The sequence below is a fragment of the Drosophila elegans genome, unplaced genomic scaffold (assembly GCF_018152505.1).
Source record: "Drosophila elegans isolate 14027-0461.03 unplaced genomic scaffold, ASM1815250v1 contig_349, whole genome shotgun sequence".
NCBI classification, from domain to species: Eukaryota; Metazoa; Arthropoda; class Insecta; order Diptera; family Drosophilidae; genus Drosophila; species Drosophila elegans.
Window position 1 is genome coordinate 46,251 of NW_024545729.1, and position 19,562 is coordinate 65,812.

Consider the following 19,562-nt stretch of genomic DNA (forward strand, 5'->3'; position numbering starts at 1 on the left):
AATATTCTTGATGCGCCGAAATGAAATAAACGCACACATGCTCCCGTGTATGAGAATGCATGATCACGCATACATACAAAGACGAATTCAAGCGCAGGGCAGCCTTCTTCAAAAAGCGCCTCTCTGCGACTGAACGACTGAACTCGTGCAATGAGTGCGCGAGCATAAAAATGAGAATAAGAATGAGAGAGTAAAAAACCCGAACGCACACGAAGTGCATGGACCTGCTGCTGTGAGAGCGGTGGACCTTCCGCGGTCCGTTTTTTTGTGTCCAAATGCGTCGTATGAAATGACCAGTCTATATGTTGTATGGTTAGTGCAATTATGTACTAAATACAATATTGATTTACACAACACTTACTACATATACTTTTTGTTGTAAAATGTAAGTTATTACCTTTATTTTAAATATAAAGCACTTTCATTGCACTAAAACTTGTTTTAAATAAGCTTAAATTAGGCTTAATTGTTTGAGGAACGCTTCCCTTGCACGTTGCTTACGCTGAATTACCCAATAATTATCATTCTCTCACTTTCGACGCTATTCTTGAACAGGACAGATAGAGCACAACTAAAAGATGAATAAATTCAAATAGCTAGACTAATTGTAAATAAGAATTGGTACATTTAAAGTGGTGCACTGTGGTGCGGTTGTCTGTGCGAACGGACTGACGAGCGGACGGACGGACAGACGGTCGAACGGATTGACTGACATCCGATCAGACTCACAGGCGGATGGTGCTTACTTTTGGGCACTAAAAACACTGATCATAAAACTGCAAGTCCACACAGAAAAAAGTAATTTTTCGAAAACTAAAGTAAAGCTGCTCGAAGTCGGCGGGTGAAATGGATTGATCTAAGAAGTGATTTTTAAAGCTGGGTAAAAATCTGCCAAGTGGGCAACCTCAAATTTTAAGTTCCGTTTTTCAAGAAACTTTGGGTAAACACAACCAAAAAAAAACACTTTGAACGATTTTGAGAAATTAAAAATTTTACGGAAGTTACAAGGGATAAAAATTACTAAATAAAAGCTCTCGCAATACCTCCTTAAACTACGACAATTCATACCACATGTGTGCAGTATCACAGCACAACACCAACCATGTAAAAGCATTGATAATAGCGACAAATTGCTTCAATAGATCAACACAAGCTAAGCCATCTGCTTGTTTATACTAATCAATCACGCGGTCGGAGCAATAATTGATCAGAAAGTAACAGAAATTACCGAAGCAACACACCATCAAGAGACCACAGCAAATGCCTAACAGTAAACATTCCTCACTCAAAAAAAAATATCTGCAGAATTTTATCCCCTAATCGTCTTGTAGTTAAAGATCAAGCAATAGTTTTCGTATAGATACTGGAACTGACGTATCGGTTATACCACAATTTACAATAAATCGACACATTGTAGCAATTATCGTTCATACAATATTTGCAGCCAATGAAACCGCGATCAAAACTTACGGTACCACTCGTTTAACTCTGGACCTCGGATTAAGCCGACCATTAACTTGTGTTTTCACCATAGCCGACACTAAAGTTCCAATTATTGGTCCAGACTACCTACGGCAACTTAGATCTAATAGTCGACATAAAGCATTCTAACCTGCTTAGCCGCGCCTATCATGCAGCTGTTTCTAGCCAACAATCAACTACGGAGATCAATAAATTTAAGATTAACTGTGAATTCGCCAAACTGCTGGACGAATTTAAGGATATTACGCAGCTTAACTTATCTCTGCCTCAAGCAACAGCAACCAACGTCACACATTGCATCAACAGCACCGTTTGGCAGGCCAAAAAGACTGACTCCTGAAAAACTCCAAGCAGCCAAAAGTTAACCTTGGCGTGCGTCGCCCTTCAAAAAGTCCGTACCACTCCCCGTCACACAAGTTACGGAAGGCTACTGGCAAACGGCGTTCATGCGGCGACTACATATTTTTCAATTCTTAAACCATCGCAGATCGGTATCCTTTACCGCACAAACAAGACACACATATGTGCTATGGGATGCATATTTTTAAGGTTAGCCTAAACAGAGCATACCATCCAATCGCTATCGAGGATCGCCATATTCCTAAGATTGCTATAACTACACCGTTTGGTTTATTCGAATTCTCCCACATGACCTTTGGGTTGTGCAATGCTGCACAAAAATTGCAACGATTTTTGCATTTTGCAATTTCTGGGATCGATTTTGTTTTCGTTTATGTCGACGACATCGCTGTTGCATCGGTCAGTATGGAGCAGCACCGGATTCAGCTAAGGAAACCCAGCCAAATGCAGTTTTAGAAAAAAGTCTATCGCAACGCAAGTATAGCACATACGATCAAAAGTTACTAGCTATATATCTCAGCATTTGACATCTACACAGATCAATACCAAATTCGCTTTTTTGCAACAAAATAGAAAGAGCCTCCCCACGACAAATCGGATAAGTCATAAGTCAGTTTACTACATCTGTACTGCATGTAGTTGGAATTGAAAATACCACCGCCGATACCACCGCCCGTATCTCAGCCATTGAAAGTGATGTCATCGACTACCATCAATTCAGCACCGAACAGGCAAGTGGCAAAAAATACAACGAAATCAAAAAAAAAATAAAAAGTTTCTCGTTATGTTCGTTCGCCATCAGCATTTTATACTTCCTACCCAGAGATGCGACCATATAAATTTGGACCTCATCGGACCATTACCTGAATCAGGTTAATATCGGTACTGCCTAGCAAACATTGATCGTCACTTTCAGTGCTAAGAGGCCGTTGCAATCGAGGACAGACACTATAGCAGCACTCATCAGTTCGTTGATCTCAAGGTTCCCGGTCCCGGCATCGCATGGAATCAACGAACGGTAACACAGGTCAGCCATCATGTGCAAAAATCGTGTATTTTGGCCACTCAAGCTTCCAAGATATTCAAACCACTTCAGCACAACTTATCTGCGGCAAAACCTTTCGCTTACTCAGTTTCGTTTTTAATGTTTTTAAATTGTTCGGAAAATAATTCGAGTAGCGAACAGTTTGGATAAAGAAATTCAGCCCATTCGCCTCCGCCCAAATACTTATTTTTTGGATTTCATAGTAGCTCTAATACATTCATTAATTTGGCCTAATTACATACAGCTTAATATTTTCTTCATAAACTTAATATTTTCGAAAGAACTATTTTTAAGTCCTGGGAAAACGATTTTTGCTTAAACAAGAAAGGAAATAAACTTCGGCATGCCGAAGTCTATATACCCATCCAGCTATTTCAAAAATTTAACATCTGAATTTCGAATTTTATGAGTACCCATTAAGTGATGATGATTTTCACTTCAATTATTCGATCGTTAATTTGGCAACTATATGATCTTTTATAAATATATGATATATATTTTAATAAAATTCAAAGCGCAATTCTAAATTAAAATATTCCGATTGTTCTCATAAAGCTTTATGATAAAGTCGTCCGACGTTGATCAACTTTAAACCGTAATTCATCAGTCAGCTCTCATTGCGATCGGACTTGTTTTTATCCTCGCTATGTCTAACTGTTTTCAATGCAGTTCTAAAGGTACCGCTGCGATTCGTTGTTCTTCTCTTTGCCGCCGTGCTTTCCAGACTGCGTGTGTCGATTTGCAACCAGCTGCAATTAAAATGTTAATAAACGTGTCAAATCTCCTTTGCCGGTGTGATGACTGTGTTGTGCATAATGACTCTCACTCAAAGGTTGACGAAATCAACAACAAATTTCTTGAGCTGGAAAGGCTATACATTGATTTAAATACTAAGCGCGCTCTTCTTAGTCGCGCTTTCTTCACGCTCCGCTGCTCGACCGATGCACCAACAGCATCTTTGAGAATTCTTATCGCTGTCCATTTACATGATCATCGCTTAAGTGCTGGATATGATGCCGTTCTCAGCGCGCTCTTCGGAGTTGGGCTCTTTGTAGTTTTCGCCGCTTTTCCGATTTGGGTATTGTTAGCACATGCTTTTAGTTAGTTCTGCCTACCCTTTTGGATTTGATGACATCGAACTCATACAACAGATGCTCTTGTCAGTATCATAGCTGCTGGCCTTTGACGATGCTCTTAAAATATTTAACATTTGCGAGCTCGTGGGATTTTGTCTTCAGTTGCTTAAACTGTTCTCAGACCACTTTCTGCAAAAGCAAGTATCTACAAAACTGTTTTCTAACTCTATGGATTATTCCACACTCTGTCACCGTATGCAGATTTTCTGGAACTGGTCGCATTAGTGCAGCGTAACCCTATGCTTTTTTGGATTTTTTGACGATTGAGGAGGAGGACTTGACACCTTTAAAAATCACAACGCTATTAAAGGCTCTCTGTAGTGTCTACAAGATTCAGGCACAAAGTGAGCAAGTTTATGTTATGTTTTACCGATCTTGCGTATAACTTTCATTTGACGTCCCACACTCGGGCACCCCTACCTGCCCGTAATAATTCTCTAAGAATATTCTTCCAAAACATATCAGGTATGCGTACTAAGGCCGTCTTGGTCTACTTAATAACTTGTATCTACAACTTTGACGTTATAGTACTGGTTGAGACTTGGCTCAATTCCAGCTATTTTAATTATGAACTCTTCAACCAGTTCCTTATTTGCTGTAAAGATAAAGACGCTGAATTAAAGCATTGTTCCAGAGGTGGTGGAGTTATTGTGGCAGTGAGACGAATAATTGTTGCTAAACCAGATCTGCATTTCAGTCCTTGGACCAGCTGAAAAAGTTGTAATTACTGCATCCTACATTCCACCAAGTAGCGACTGCGGCCTTTATGAATGCCCTATGGAAAATATTTTACTTATTCTTTAAAGCTTAAGCCTTTTTTTCGGCTGATTTTGAGCCTGCTTGTGACTGGAATGACCAGCAAATTCTTAAAATTATTCCCGAAATTTCTAGTATTGGTTCCCTTGAAATAACTAATGAGGACATTTCCGAAGCTATATCTCATTTTGACGACTCCACTAAGCCGGACATTGATGGAGTTTCTTCACTATTTCTGAAAAATGCTATAATAGTCTTCTTCAACACCTTAAGATGATCTTCTTCTCAGGGTACATTTATATCTATATGGAAAACTGTCAAAATTCTACCGGTTCATAAGGGCGGAAGCAAGTCTGAGTTTTCTATTACAGGCAATATTGCAAAGCTATTCGAGAGAATTGTAGTTAAAAAATTATCCTTCCTGATACGTACTTATATTGACCCTAATCAGCACGGGTTCATGTCTGGTCGTTCTTCGACCTCGAATTTAGCTATTTTCTCGAAACATTGCATACAAGCTTTAGAGCTCCATTCCCATGTGGACACAATTTATACAAGGCTTTTGACAAGGTTTCTTACTCTGCCTTGCATACAAAACTTTCCAAGCTTGGTATTCATTATTCTTTTCTACATTGAATCTCATCTTAATTGGTAGACCGATCCTGCCATGTTGATGTCAACGGGTTTGTTTCAAATTCCTATGAAGCAAACTCTGGTCCTCCTTACGGTAGTTATCTTGGTCCGTTGCTTTTTATTATTTTTATTAATGATATTTGTTTCTGCATTCAATCTGCCAGTTATTTTCTTTATACGGATGACCTTAAAATTTACATGAATTTCATACCTGACAGTTATTTGCTACAATCTGACTTGAACAAAAACAGTTTATGGTGTATTCAGAACAATTTACCTCTGAACCTAAATAAACGTTGTTGTTCGCTATAGTAAATGTATCTTAAATGTTCTTTCAACATATGTTATTAATAACCACTCACTCTCTGCACTTACCGAGATTATGGATCTTGGGGTCCTCTTTGACAGTAAGTTTTTGTTTATTAATACTGTTTATTATACTGCCGAAGGCATATGCAATGTTCGGATTTGTTAAAAGAAACACTGTGCTGTTTAGGGACTCATATTTGTGCCTTCGAGGGTGGAATAAGCTTCCTTTATTTGGAACCCTTCAGTTGTTGTAGATATTAATAGAATTGAGAGGCTGCAGGAAAATACTTAAAATTTGCACTTTAGCCGTTACACTTTTCGGAACCTTTGCAAGCTTACTCTAGCCAATGTTGCCTACTGCATACCTGCAGTCTTGTAGAAAGGCGTTCGATAGCGAGTCTGCTCTTTCTCAATGAGGTAATAATTTGCAACATTGATAGTCCCTTCCTATTAAACTCAATTAAATTTAACGTCCTAGCCAGGAGTCTCCGTACCATTCTCCCATTTAACGAAAGTGCTGCGAGGACCAATTATGCGCGGAATGAGCAAATTTTAAGAGCTTTGAGACTATTTAACTCCTTGCCAGCGAGTATTCGATTGGGTTGGGGATCCAAGAAAGATAGGAATATTTTTAAATTAAAATTTAGTTTTAGAATTAAGTTACCTGATAAGCCAGATAAAGATTAAGCCATTGGCAAATAAATAAATAAATAAATAAATAAAGCCTACTTGATTCTGATGATATCTGCGTCTTGGGCGACTTGAATTTAGGATAATTTATTTGGCCGCAGGATTTCGACTCTAATACCTTAATTCACATCATTGTGCATCTACCACATGAGATTGTGTTGGTTGATGACATTTTAGTATGGGTTTAACCACTAACCATACAACATATAGACTGGTCATTTCATACGACGCATTTGGACACAAAAAAACGGACGGCGGAAGGTCCACCGCTCTCACAGCAGCAGGTCCATGCACTTCGTGTGCGTTCGGGTTTTTTACTCTCTCATTCTTATTCTCATTTTTATGCTCGCGCACTCATTGCACGAGTTCAGTCGTTCAGTCGCAGAGAGGCGCTTTTTGAAGAAGGCTGCCCTGCGCTTGAATTCGTCTTTGTATGTATGCGTGATCATGCATTCTCATACACGGGAGCATGTGTGCGTTTATTTCATTTCGGCGCATCAAGAATATTTTGTCTTTTGCCACTTTTCAAACTTGGTACCCTAAGAATATGGGCGTATTTACTATTGGGTTATGATATAAATATTAATATTATATGTTACAATGTAATATTTCAGCATACATTTTATTTTTGTTTACAAATTCAAATCAGTGGTAGCAGTAAAATGTTTTACATATATGTATGTATTCGAATTTATAGAAATCAGTCCACTGAGATGGGAACAGGGCATATCGCAGTTGTGTCACTTGAAACACCGACTGCTCTTCAGTGGTTGAGAAAACTTCAAACTAAATCAATTCTTGTCGATGTTTTGCGAGCGGTTGGTGCCTGCATACCCTACCGACCGGCTTTTAGGACACTTGTTTTAAATGTTATGTTTAGTGATCTTTGGTTGATTTATTTTTTAATGATTCGCAGTGTTATTTTAATTGTCTTTAAACAAGTAATAAATAATAAAATACTTTTTATATTTTTGAAAATGTTAATGGAACAAATATAAAAATCCACATTTTTTTAATGATAATAATTTATTTTAATGATTATAATTTTAGATTTTAATTGTACCCATATCTTGAATTTTAACGAATTATTTAAAGACAATTAAAATAAGACAATTAAGTAAACTATTAGATCTAGTCTTTAGTAGCTCAGGAATAAATTATTCCATAAGTCTTTGCGATTGTCATATTTTTGAATGTGATGCTCATCTTATCCCATTACTGTTAAATTTAAAGTTTTACACTTTTGAGCCTGGAATGCCTCAAGTTCAGTTTTATATGTTTATCGCAACTAGTCTTAATGCTGTACGTATAATATCTTAGCAGTTAATCGGCCTATAGTTTTGTCGCATGCTAGTATAGGCATCTGCTATTAAAACTTTTTGAATATATTATCTGATATTTATAAAAGAAATTTTCCTCTGAAAGTTCAAAGTCCATATAGACTTTCATGGTAAAATAAAGTTTTAAAAAAGTATAAAAATTTGCGCAATAAGTTTTACAAACGTTTTCTTTCAACTCAAAGTGACTATAAGCAATATAAGCAGCATAAGCGTGAGTTCGAGTTCTTATATACATTTCTTTATTATCAGTATATTGGAGATATCAAGATTGGCCTCAAACAGAATCCAAAATCCTTTTGACGGTTTGTCAATTCAAAAAAAAACATTGCCCATCCCTTCGTTATTGATTTTGGAAAATGTTACTGCAAAATTTTGAATTCCAATTTTTAGCCTGAGAGTAATTGGAACCATTCGGAAACATCAAGCAATATACCTACTTTTCTAAATGTTGGTCGTCTCATTATATTTGACGATGATATTCATCAAGCTTTGGATGGTCGAAATGTCAGAAAACTGAATTCGACGGATACGAACGAAAATAACGAAGCAAGTTTTCTTTCTAGAAAAGACACAACCAACATCAATCTTCAATTACCAATTTGGCGTCTTCAGCAACTACTACATTCACAAATTCCAATGTCATAATAAAGTAGATACAGTTTATCTGAACTTTGCAAAAGCTTTTGACAAAGTTTGCAATAGAGCTCTTTTCGCAAAACTCGAAAAACTTGGTTTTTATCCTTCCCTACTGAGTTGTATTAAATCTTTTCTAGATCGCCGAACTTATAGGGTCAGTATCAATGGAAAACTTTCTTTCCCATTTGAGGGCCTTCCGTGCTCTTGGCCCTCTCCTTTTCATTATTTACATCAACGATTTTTGCTAGTCCGTAAAAAAATATGGAAATCCTCCTCGTTGCTGACGATCTCAAACTGTTAAGATTCATTCGGTCACCGCCTGACGCAAAATTACTTCAAACTGACTTTAATTTAATCAATGATTGGTGTTGTCAAAACTTGCTGCCTCTTAACTTAAAGAAATGATATTATGTCAAGTACAGCAAAACAGCGAAATGGCACTTTATTCGGCATTATGCTGCCTTTATATGGATTCCTATGGCAGCATCTCATGTTAACAGGACTGAGCGTTTTCAAAAGAAATTCTTAACTTTTAAGCTTATATCCGTTAACTTCGCTCACCCGCTTTTCTCCAACAGATGTCGCCTGGTACACTTATCTAGCCTTGAAAACCGAAGGAAAATTCAGTCACTACTTTTGTTTTTAATGATTTAATAGCCAGCAGCATAGACTGCCCATTATTGCTATTTAAATTTGATTATTATATACCATTAAGGTCTTTACGTTCTTTTAAACCATTCTTAATAAGAAGCCATCGATCGAACTGCCGCCAATGAGCCCTGCAGAAGTATGCGCTCGTACAACGATTTGTCTGCTAGCATGCGGTTTAGGTTTATCCTCATTAAAAGGGCAATTCGCAATTTCCTATCCTAATATTTTATAAATATAAGTTATATCTTAAGTTTATATCAAACAAAAACACCTCTTAACGAGGAAAGAAAGTCATGACAATCAGCTCAAAAAAGTTGGGTCGACAAAAATCGAATTTTTGAAATTTGAAAAGCGGAGTCGTTTGCCCATTTTTTGCCCACTTTTACCCACCAATTATTTTTTTTTGCCCACCTTCAGTTTTGAAAATATGAGAAGTTCGAAAATTTTCGAAAACCTAAAAGTTGACTTATTTAATTTTTTGTTTTCATCGCAAGAGAATTGTTTGCCCACCTTTGAGAATTTTGAAAAAGTAAAAACTTTAGAAAATATGGAAATTTTAAGTTTTTATCATTTTTTATCCAAGAAAAAATCATTTGCCAAAGCCATTAAAATAGTTTTTTCGAAAAAATAAAGAATGCCCATGTTTGCCCACCTCTTAAAATTTAAAAATTTGAAAAAAAAAAAATCGTTTGCTTTCCTCTTAAAAATACGATTTTTTTAACAATAACGTAAGCAGACGGCTTTTAAACAGCCTTGCTCTCCTATTAAAAATGTTTTTTTCGAAAAAAATAAAAGATGCCATCCTCTTAAAATTTAAGAATTTAAAGAAAAATCGTTTGCCAACCGCTTAAAAATGTGTTTTTTTTAACGGAAAACGTTTACGTTTGCCCATTTCTTAAAAATTACTTTTTCCGATAAAAATCGTTTGCCCACCCCTCATAAATAGTTTTTTCGAAAAAAATAAAAAATGGCAATGTTTACTCATCGCTTAAAATTTCGGAACCTAAAAAAAAAAACGTTTGTCCACCTATTAAAAATGTTTTTTTTTTTTTTAAATAAAGGATGCCCATGTTTGCCCAGCTCTTAAAATTTAAGAATTTAAAAAAAATCGTTTGTCCACTTTTTAAAAATATGATTCTTTTAACAAAAAACGTTTGCCGACGGCTTTTAAACAGCGTTGTCAAAAAAAAACGTTTTTTGTTAAAAAATCAAATTTTTGAAAAAAATTCGTTTGCCCACATCTTACAAATATGATTCTTTTGACAAAAAACGTTTGCCGACGACTTTTAAACAGCCTTGTCAAAAAAAAAGTCTTTTGTTAAAAAATCATATTTTTAAGAGGTGGGCAAACGAATTTTTTCAAATTCTTAAATCTTACGAGGTTTTCGAAAATTTTCGAACTTTTAATATTTTTAAAACTGGAGGTGGGCAAAGAAAAAATAATTGGTGGGTAAAAGTGGACAAAAAATGGGACGATTCCGCTTTTCGAATTTCAAAAATTCTATTTTTGTCGACCCGACTTCTTTAATCTGTATTTGCATAAAGTTAGTAGTACAACTTTCAAAATCTAAACTTTTTTTTTACCATAATTTGCCGTTTATTATCCGTAAATTATTCGTGAAAGAAAAAAATTTGCCGCTCAACTTTTTTAAAAGTTATCCAATGTTCTGCTAACTTGATATCAAGTACACAAAATTAAACTTTAACTTTTCGAAAAATTTCTTTTGCAGGAATTTGCCGTTAATTATCCATAAATTATTCGTGAAAGAATAAAATTTGCCGCTCGTATTTTACTATTTTTTTTTTTTAAACAAACCCTGTGTTCCGCTAACTTGATATCAACTTCTTACCAACTTGATATCAAGTACTGTTAGTACACAGGGTTTGTTTTAATACGCAAATAAATCATAACTTTAATGTTTTCAAGAATATTTAATTTTTGCAATAGCTGCAAGGGTATATTAACTTCGGCTTGCCGAAGTTTCCTCCCTTTCTTGTTTATAATATTTTTTCGAAAAACCTTTTTTTAAGGGTTTGGCAACCGATTTTAGACAATATAAGTCATTTTTAAAATGAAAAAACGTTTATATTTTAAAGCACTTTTAAGAGTTCTAACTATTTTTAGGTTGCTTAATTTTTTAAGATGTCGGCAAACATTTTTATTTTTTCAAAAAATCTTTTTTAAAAACTTAAAGTTTTCAAATTTTTTTTAATTCTAAAAGATGGGCAAACGTATCTCTAGTGCTTAAATTTTTGATTTTTTTTTTTCCAAGTTTTCATATTTTTCAAAACTGAGGTGCACAAAAAAAAAATTGGTTGTAACAAATAATCGGCTCAATCGACTACGCCTTTGAAATTTCAAAAATTGAATTTTAGTGATACATCTTTATATGAGGTGTCTTATTTAAGTTGCGTTGCAGGCGCTTAATTTTAAAGCAGACTAGACATAACCAACTGAAACCATTTGTTTTTGTAAATATCAAAACATTATATATATATATATATATACTATGTTATATATTCTACGTATGTACGTGTCTAGAATTTTACCTTGTCGAATGCTACCACACGATATAAGAATGCCATCGTTAGCGTAGCTTACTACTAGAATTTTGTTGTAATTGTTGACCAACGATGTCTCTATATCGTCCGGGCAGCCTCCTGCATGGCATTGCGGTGAATCATTTACAGGTCCAGTAACAGCCTCAGACAGCACTCGAAGGTTTTCGTTAAGTTTAAGTATTTTATTTGTGGCACCCGCAAACAATACATTGTGCATAAAATCAAAGCTGAGATGCGTGAAATAGTTTTTAGATTGATAGTCTCCGCCAGTTTCGATGTTATTTCCTTTTGAACGATTTCCATGGTTGGATGCTGTTAATGGGGCCAATGTTGAAGGCAAGTTAAATTGGGCGACGATGTCATTTGAGGTAAACGACACCTGTGCCGGCAAATCTTTTACACAGGTAACGGATTGATGTCGCCAACTAAATATGGTGATAATGCACAGCCCATAAAATATTGTTGAAAAGTCCGCACAAAAGAAGTCTTTTCGCAGCATATTTATTATTATAGTTTATATGTTTAATTTTCTGATCAACTTTCAGTGATTTTAGAGCATCAATTCTCCATAACATTAAACATCATTACATTTTCAGTCCGTAAGTAAACTTGGTTTTCCAACAGTATCACAAAACATATATGTAGGAGTACTGAACGTTTATTAAGCCGATGCCCACAGAAACTTGCAATACAGTAATTAATTTATATTTAAATTGGTGTTGTGATACTTCCAATTTTGTAGAGACCGTTTGTTCCACATTTTGACAACTATTTAATCAAGGTAAACAAATAGTATTTATAAAAAAATTTCCGAATCAACGCTTAAACATTGTGTGTACACTACTAGTGGCTCTAGCGCTTATTTCGGTGGTATCGATTAATCGGATATAGGTTGCACTATCGGTAAAACGGCAATACCCTATACTGACTGAGCACTATCATCACGCCACCCTCGTGATCCTCCTTAATACGAACTTCCACATCTATTTGCAGAAGTTGTTGCGAAAATTTAAGACCAAGTAGACAAACCGAAAAACGTAATAAAATATATTATCTGCCGCTCGAATTGAAAAAGGAAAGAGTTATACTCATATGAACAAGTCTGCAATGCCATTCAGATAATATAAAAGGTAATGACTTCCATTTGACTTGCGGGCCAAAGAACTGGACGATCTACAATTAGCGCGGAAAAGCTATCATAGATTAATGGATCGGCCATCATAAGCCAACGTCAGTGGATAAATCATAGCCTGAGGGATTTTCTCTGCGAATATCAAAATTGTATTTAGTGTATCATTAATAGTTTAGTTTATTGGCGGGAAAATTGTGTTTTGTGCTCTGTTCTCCTTTTTAGGATTTTTTACTTCTTATAGGCCGATCAGCTGGTGCCTGTGTCAACTTTTTCGCTGCAACTCTTTTAGGCGGCTGTGTGCAAACGCTATAAGCTACTATTGTTGGCTACTTTGGAAATCAGCAATCCCAACCGTTCCACTGGAATGTGATCCGTGAGATCTAAGTAAGAGGGCTTTGTTAGGGTATTTCCACAAAGATCCATCCACATTCAACATCCGTTGAAGGGATGGTTCATAAGGTTTTGTTGTTCCTAAAACTTCCAAGTTGGCCCGCCGTTAAAATTTGACAAACTTTGACGGACAAATTTATGCTATTTATGGATTGTGTGGAAAGAGGGCATATAGCGGTTAGGGATTTTGATGAATGGTGGACTAGTGTTCCCACAGAGCCACTATCCATATATGTTGCATCATCCACGCACATCAAAATTCACAGTGGAAAAAGTGAAACTCCGTTTGACACTGCTACCGTCTACCGTCTACGTCTTCTTCTACCGAGTGCTCAAAACAAAGTGAAATTCAACCAAAAATTAGTAAAATATATAAAATTGTTTGGCTAGATTATTATAGAACAAAATAATAGCCACATCCAATATATTATCAATATTGTTTCCTGAGTTTTGAATGAATATCACCTTTTTTCGGGCACTCGGAAGAAGAAGACGTTAACGATATACGGTGGCAGTGTGAATTGGAGTTTCAGTTTTCACCGTCTTGCTATCGTTCCCCTAATAAACTACTGATATGTGAATTAAGAAATAACCGGAAATTTTAGGCAAGTAAAACCTTACGGACCATCTTTGAAAGATATGGCTGATGGTGCTCTGTGGGACTATGCCATTCAACTACTAAATATATTTCAAGTTGCCTCAGATGGGTCTACCACAAAACACAATCCACCAACCAATAGCCGGATGGTTCCTAACATTCTTATACAACACGGTCCATCCGGGGGAAACAGGCACAGAGCACATCCTCCATCTGCCATCTGATAACAGCTGATCAGAACAGGTGTGGCATTACGAAACATAAATAAAGTTAACAGGTCAACCAACTTTGTTTATGTTTTGATTAGCCACATCTGTTCAGATCAGTTGTTATCGGTTGGTGGATGCACTTTCACACGGATGGACTGTTTGGGATGAGGGTATAATAGCCTAGTCCCACAGAGCCCATTCATATATGGTGGACTGATCTTCCCTCAGAGCCACCATCAACCTTCCACTATTTACCGTTCATCATCATCATTGGCGTTTGCATAATTTACTTTACTTACTTTTTCCGGCTCTTATTTTATTTTAATGCTATGGATGAGTTGTTAATTGGTTATCTGAACTTTTATTTAATGGCTTGTATCTACTCTGTACTCAAATAGCTGCCTGTGGAAGTGTTAACCTTCCAAGCATCCGCCTCTGGTTCACAGAAACAAAGTTGTCCGCTAAATCAATTTAAATTCTTTCGCGCAAAGACTTTAGAGTTGCACCGAAAAACGTTGGGAACGTAAAGTCCACCGCCAAGGAATGAAAGGGAAAAGTTTGGCACAGCAAATCCTTACGTACCACCTTTCAACAAGATGGTTGATGGAATCAAACGCTTTTCTAAAATCATTGTAAACATCGTGAGTCTGACGGTTGTTTCTGAATTTATTACGAAAGACGTTAGTTCCAAGAGGTTTGACGTCGTAGACATGCGTCTTGTATCGATACGATACAATCGTATACTGGCACTGTCGATACCATCGAAATTTTTTTTATTTTTCTAAACATCAATGGTTTTTTGGCCACTATCGAATGTTTTTAGATTTCGGCATTGAAGACAGCATGTGAGTAAATATTCTTTTTCTTATATTAATTAAAAGATTTTTGTACATGCGTATGTACATATGTCGGAACGTGCACTCAGCAAAGCTGGATAAATTGTTTCCGATCGCTGGAGCTGCCTTAAATCAAATATTGTGGATAAATTAATATTCATTAACAAGAACCAAAAACTGATCTCAAAACATGAATAAATTGCTGAACTTTTAAATAAACCTGTTTTCAAGCTCTAGTAATCGACCTACAAAGCTGTTGCAAGTGGGGGGTAATAACGTTTTTGAAAAGCTTGTGACGAACGCGCTTAGAAGGAGTGTACGCCGCAATTTGTTAATACTAAGTCACCAAGATCATACATAATATAATATTAAGTTACAATTTAAGTTCAGAAACCAAGTGGCAACCTCAGCCGATATTTACCATAAGAGTAAGAAAAAAAAACTACTGTTCAACTTCATATTTACAAGAGATTTTTATTTTAACCATTGAAAAATGTAAATTTGATGTTGAAAATGGTATTTTTTCAAATTCTCTCTCTTTGAAAGTGCTCTCCAGTCGAAAAAGAGAGAATTCTGCAAGATGGCGAAAAATTTCAAATAAGTTAGAGGGAGAAGGACAGTTACCTGGTTACATGGCTTTCGCATTGCTTGTTTTTCGGTGATTTCACTTTTATGTGAGAAGACATCGGTAGAGCGCTTTACAAGTGGAGCGCAAGAAAAGATGAGAAGGGATTTTTAATCTTTATAAATAAGTGATAAGTGGATGATAAGTTATGATTGTAACTAACTAGTAAAACAAGTTATTGTTTTAACATATAAAATTTCATAATTCTTTTGTGTTGTGTGTGTGAGTGTCTATGCTGACCGGCAAAAATTTGACTTTTTGTCACAGCCACTTATGCGTTATTTTTGCCGGTCGGCATAGACACTCACACACACACAACACAAAAGAATTATGAAATTTTATATGTTAAAACAATAACTTGTGTTACTGTTTAGTTACAATCATAACTTATAATTCACTTATCACTTATTTATAAAGATAAATGGTTAAAGTTTTAAGTTTAAAATCGACTTTTAGTTAATCATCAACACGAGAAAACAGGACCTAATTTGATTTTACTTTATATTTTCTTTCCAGAAGTTAAACCAGAAGCTTAAGTATCAACAGAAACCGCATATACATATGTACGATTCAACCACAACATTTTGAAAAATTAATTTTTATAAAAAAAATTTGTTTTTATAAATAAATATGACATCATATATATTTTAAGTTATTTCTCAAACAAATGTACATACTTTTGGCAAGTGCTAAAAAATTGTTAAAAAAAAAACATTCTCGCTACTGCTTCTTAACTATAATATTAAATACACAATAATATAATTTTTTTTTAATATCAAATATACATTAATAAAGTTTTGATATTAAAATATGAAATTTACAACATGGTTGATTCAACAATTTTATATAAAAAAAATGTTAAATATATTGATACTGTTTTTGTGTAAAATTGATATTATCAAAATGTATTTTTTTACATTTCGATGATATCAAACTAATACGTCATGCATCACGCATAAAATGATACGGAATTTCAGGAGAATAAGTATCATATCTTATCAATTTTTGTTTGGTGTAGGAGGGCGAATAATACTCTAAATCCCGAATGTGCGAAAAGGAAAGAAGGAGAAAGGCGGTCGTACTCCGACCGATAATCGGTCTTGGTTTTGAATCGCGAAACGGGACAAACGTGTCTTTCGGCGGGCGGTTAATTCGAGGTATCCAAATCACGTGCGCATCATTTACGCTACGGCATACGCGTGTAGTTAGTTAGTGTTACTCTCCCGTAGTATTTGCGGCCTGCGCGTGGACACCCTTCCCGACTGGTCTTTTACCCTAGTTTTTTTCTCTCGTAGAAGTCACCAAATCAAAGAGTCTAATTTCCATTAAAATTCAGACTAATTCCACACAATTCTCATATTGTAAATTTATAATTCGAAATTCCATGTGATGGAATACTAGGAATCGACTTCATTAAAAGTTACAACTGTCAACTAGACTAGAAGCCATCCGAAGACTTGGCTTATAATTAAACTAAATAACTTAAATTGTCCAGTTTATGTTTCAATAACATACAGTTCTGGCAATACCTCAATTATTCTGCCAGCAAAATCCCAAGATTCCAAACCAAGAAATTCAGCATGGTATATAAATTACAAATACCATAGCAAAATCTCAAATCACGCTTATGAACGCTACTTAACACAACCAATATATATCAAGTAGTCAATATAAAAAATTTAAGATAAGAACCACTTTTAAACTACGATGTAGTAAACTCAAATGTATTAAACAGGAAAAAGTCTGTATTATCTAAACTCTCCAAAACTTCCGTACACAGCACTATGGGGCCAACGACCTCATTTTTGTCCAAAATTCATAACTCGCTTAACTTTAAAGATATCAAAATTAACTTTACCAATGATTTTTTCCTCGTTAGGCAACATATATATAAAAAAATTGCGATCGGACGAATGTATCGTATAGCTGCCATACGATTAATCCATTAATTTTCTTTAGTTGCTTATGAATGTAATACGTTTTTTTCATTCAGCCAAGCTGTAAATTTTGGTTTATTTTTTTTATATCCCAGCTTAATTAAAGTTTAAATTTGAAAGTATTCCAGAATTGCAAGTATTAGGAGGAAATTTCCATGCAAATCGAATGGTTCTATATCACACAAGTGTGCAATGTTAATGCCTAAATTTGCAGTTTGCCTTCTCCGGGATCAAGTTCCTCTAGCTAGAATGCTAAATGATGGACTGCCACCGATGTCAAGGTTTTCAAAAGTACTATAACTGTTTCGGTTTCAAACCAATTTGCATGAATCTTTGGACTTCATTTGTAATTCCTCCATGTAAGCGTCCAGCTAAATTTTTGCTTGAGTTGTCAAAGTCGACCGGAACTATGGCACATAATTATTTCCCATACGAATTAGTCTTTAGAAAAACTAACAATTTACCAAGGCATTTAAATAGCATAAATAATATAGAAGTAAGACTACGCTAAGGAAAGTAAGTACAGATTAGAAGTAGCATATAAAAGAGCTAAAGGGAATAAGGAACTATATGACCAGATAGTAAGAAATTTTGATAAGTCGGTAGGAGATAAAGTTTTACTATAGAATGAAGCTGGGCATAAGCAAAATTTTAAATATACAGGTTATATTTATCGGGTTATCGGGTTCATCCCACCCCAACCCACTGCCCCACCGTCCTCTTTGTGCAGGTTCGAAGTCCGCCCATTCACCGTTAGACCTTGTTGCCCATGCCGTGTGAGGGTCAAATGTCCAGTGCGGGTCCGTTAGTTCACGGTGTCTCTGCTTTGCCCGGGTTCAAGGTCCGTTGTTCACCGTTTGACCTTGTTGCCTTTGACTCCTTCGTCATTCTCGTCTCCATCGCTGTTGCTATGCAGCTCTCCTGAATCAGGATTTGTGGGGAGTTTTAAGACTCCTCACAATTTTCCCTTTCTGCGGAAATGTGATGAATGTTGTGATTTCCGCACCCCTGATGTTCGTTCATTCCCAAACCTGAATCTCGTTCCCCAGACAGTTTTCCCGCGTGGAATTTGAATTTCCTGCCCAGACAGTTCCCCTTTTTATAAATCACCCTTCCGAACCCCGTCGTCTGGCCACTCTACTGACCACGTCCCGATCGCATTTACCGATAGTGAGTCCAGCATTAATTCTCTCACTGGCCTTCCCCGTGTGGAATTTGAATTTCCCGCCCGGCCATTATTATGCCCATGATGTCAACTAAACTGCATTGTTCACGTGCCCCTTGCTACCTTGATAAGGTAACGCGTCCCGCCCGTTAAATAAAGCTTGGCCCAGCGGTCCCTTAGGGCCCTCCCTCGCTGCCGTCGTACTTCCTCGGCCACTCCTCTTCCGGATCAGGGTTTGCCGCCCACCGACAGGTCCGCAACGTTTGGGCCTATGCCCTCCTCCTCGGACGGCAACTCCGTGTACACGAACTCCTACGCAAACTGTGCAAGTGTGCGATAGCCGGTAACGGTGTCTACGACGTCGATCTCGGTTTTCGGTTCCTCTCTCGCTCTCCTGACTGTTTATGTTTGAATGTGTGAGCCAACTGTTATTTTCGATACCGCGTATCGTCCTCCCCCGTTCTTTGGTTAGGGTACAGGGCTCATCCGATACAACGGACGCATCGGCACTATTTCCGTTTACTTCGAGAACCGATCTACGAGCACTAGTAGCATCGAGTTCCCGTGCTTCGACCGAGGAAGCGGCTCAACGAAATCGGCGCATATTGTGGCCCAGGGCTCTTTTGGGAACTGGGTGAGCATTTATACGGCCACCTTAAGCTGACTGGGCTTGTACCTGAGGCAGCGCTCACAGTTCCGCACATATTTCCTGATGTCGCGGTGCATGTCCGTCCAATGGTACCTCGAGACCACCGTCTTCATTGTCTTCCGGCTGCCCATGTGTTCGGCAGTCGGCATATCGTGATTCTCAGCAGTGACTCGCTGCCTTGATCCGGTTGGTACACATAGCTTCCAAGCACTCACATCATCGTTACCCGCTCTGTGAGAAATGTGCCAGTACAGCCGGTAAGCCTCCACTAAGCAGTCCGGATATTTTTGGTGGTTCTGGGCTATCTTGCCCATCATTCGGCTTGATTCGTCGGTTGACCTGGTGGCTTTGTCTTCATCCTTCGGCAGGTTTCAGGCAGGCTGGCCTTTCAACTGGCCTTTCCTGTACGCGATTTCGAAGT

The 19,562-nt window shown here is 36.8% G+C and overlaps 1 protein-coding gene across 3 annotated transcripts in view; it reads right to left on the minus strand.

Moving 5' to 3' along the window:
- Nucleotides 1-12,452, minus strand: part of LOC108135328 (plexin-B) — a 39,694-nt gene extending 27,242 nt beyond the window's left edge. The window contains exon 1 of one of the 3 annotated variants that reach the window (XM_017256016.2): nt 11,589-12,450. In XM_017256016.2, the coding sequence (XP_017111505.1) occupies nt 11,589-12,099 (511 nt within the window). In that variant the 5' untranslated portion in view covers nt 12,100-12,450. Of the gene's footprint in view, nt 1-11,588 lie in introns of all 3 variants that reach the window. The other 2 variants (XM_041708678.1, XM_041708677.1) reach the window with 2 other exon arrangements.
- Between the last annotated feature and the right edge of the window lie 7,110 nt (nt 12,453-19,562).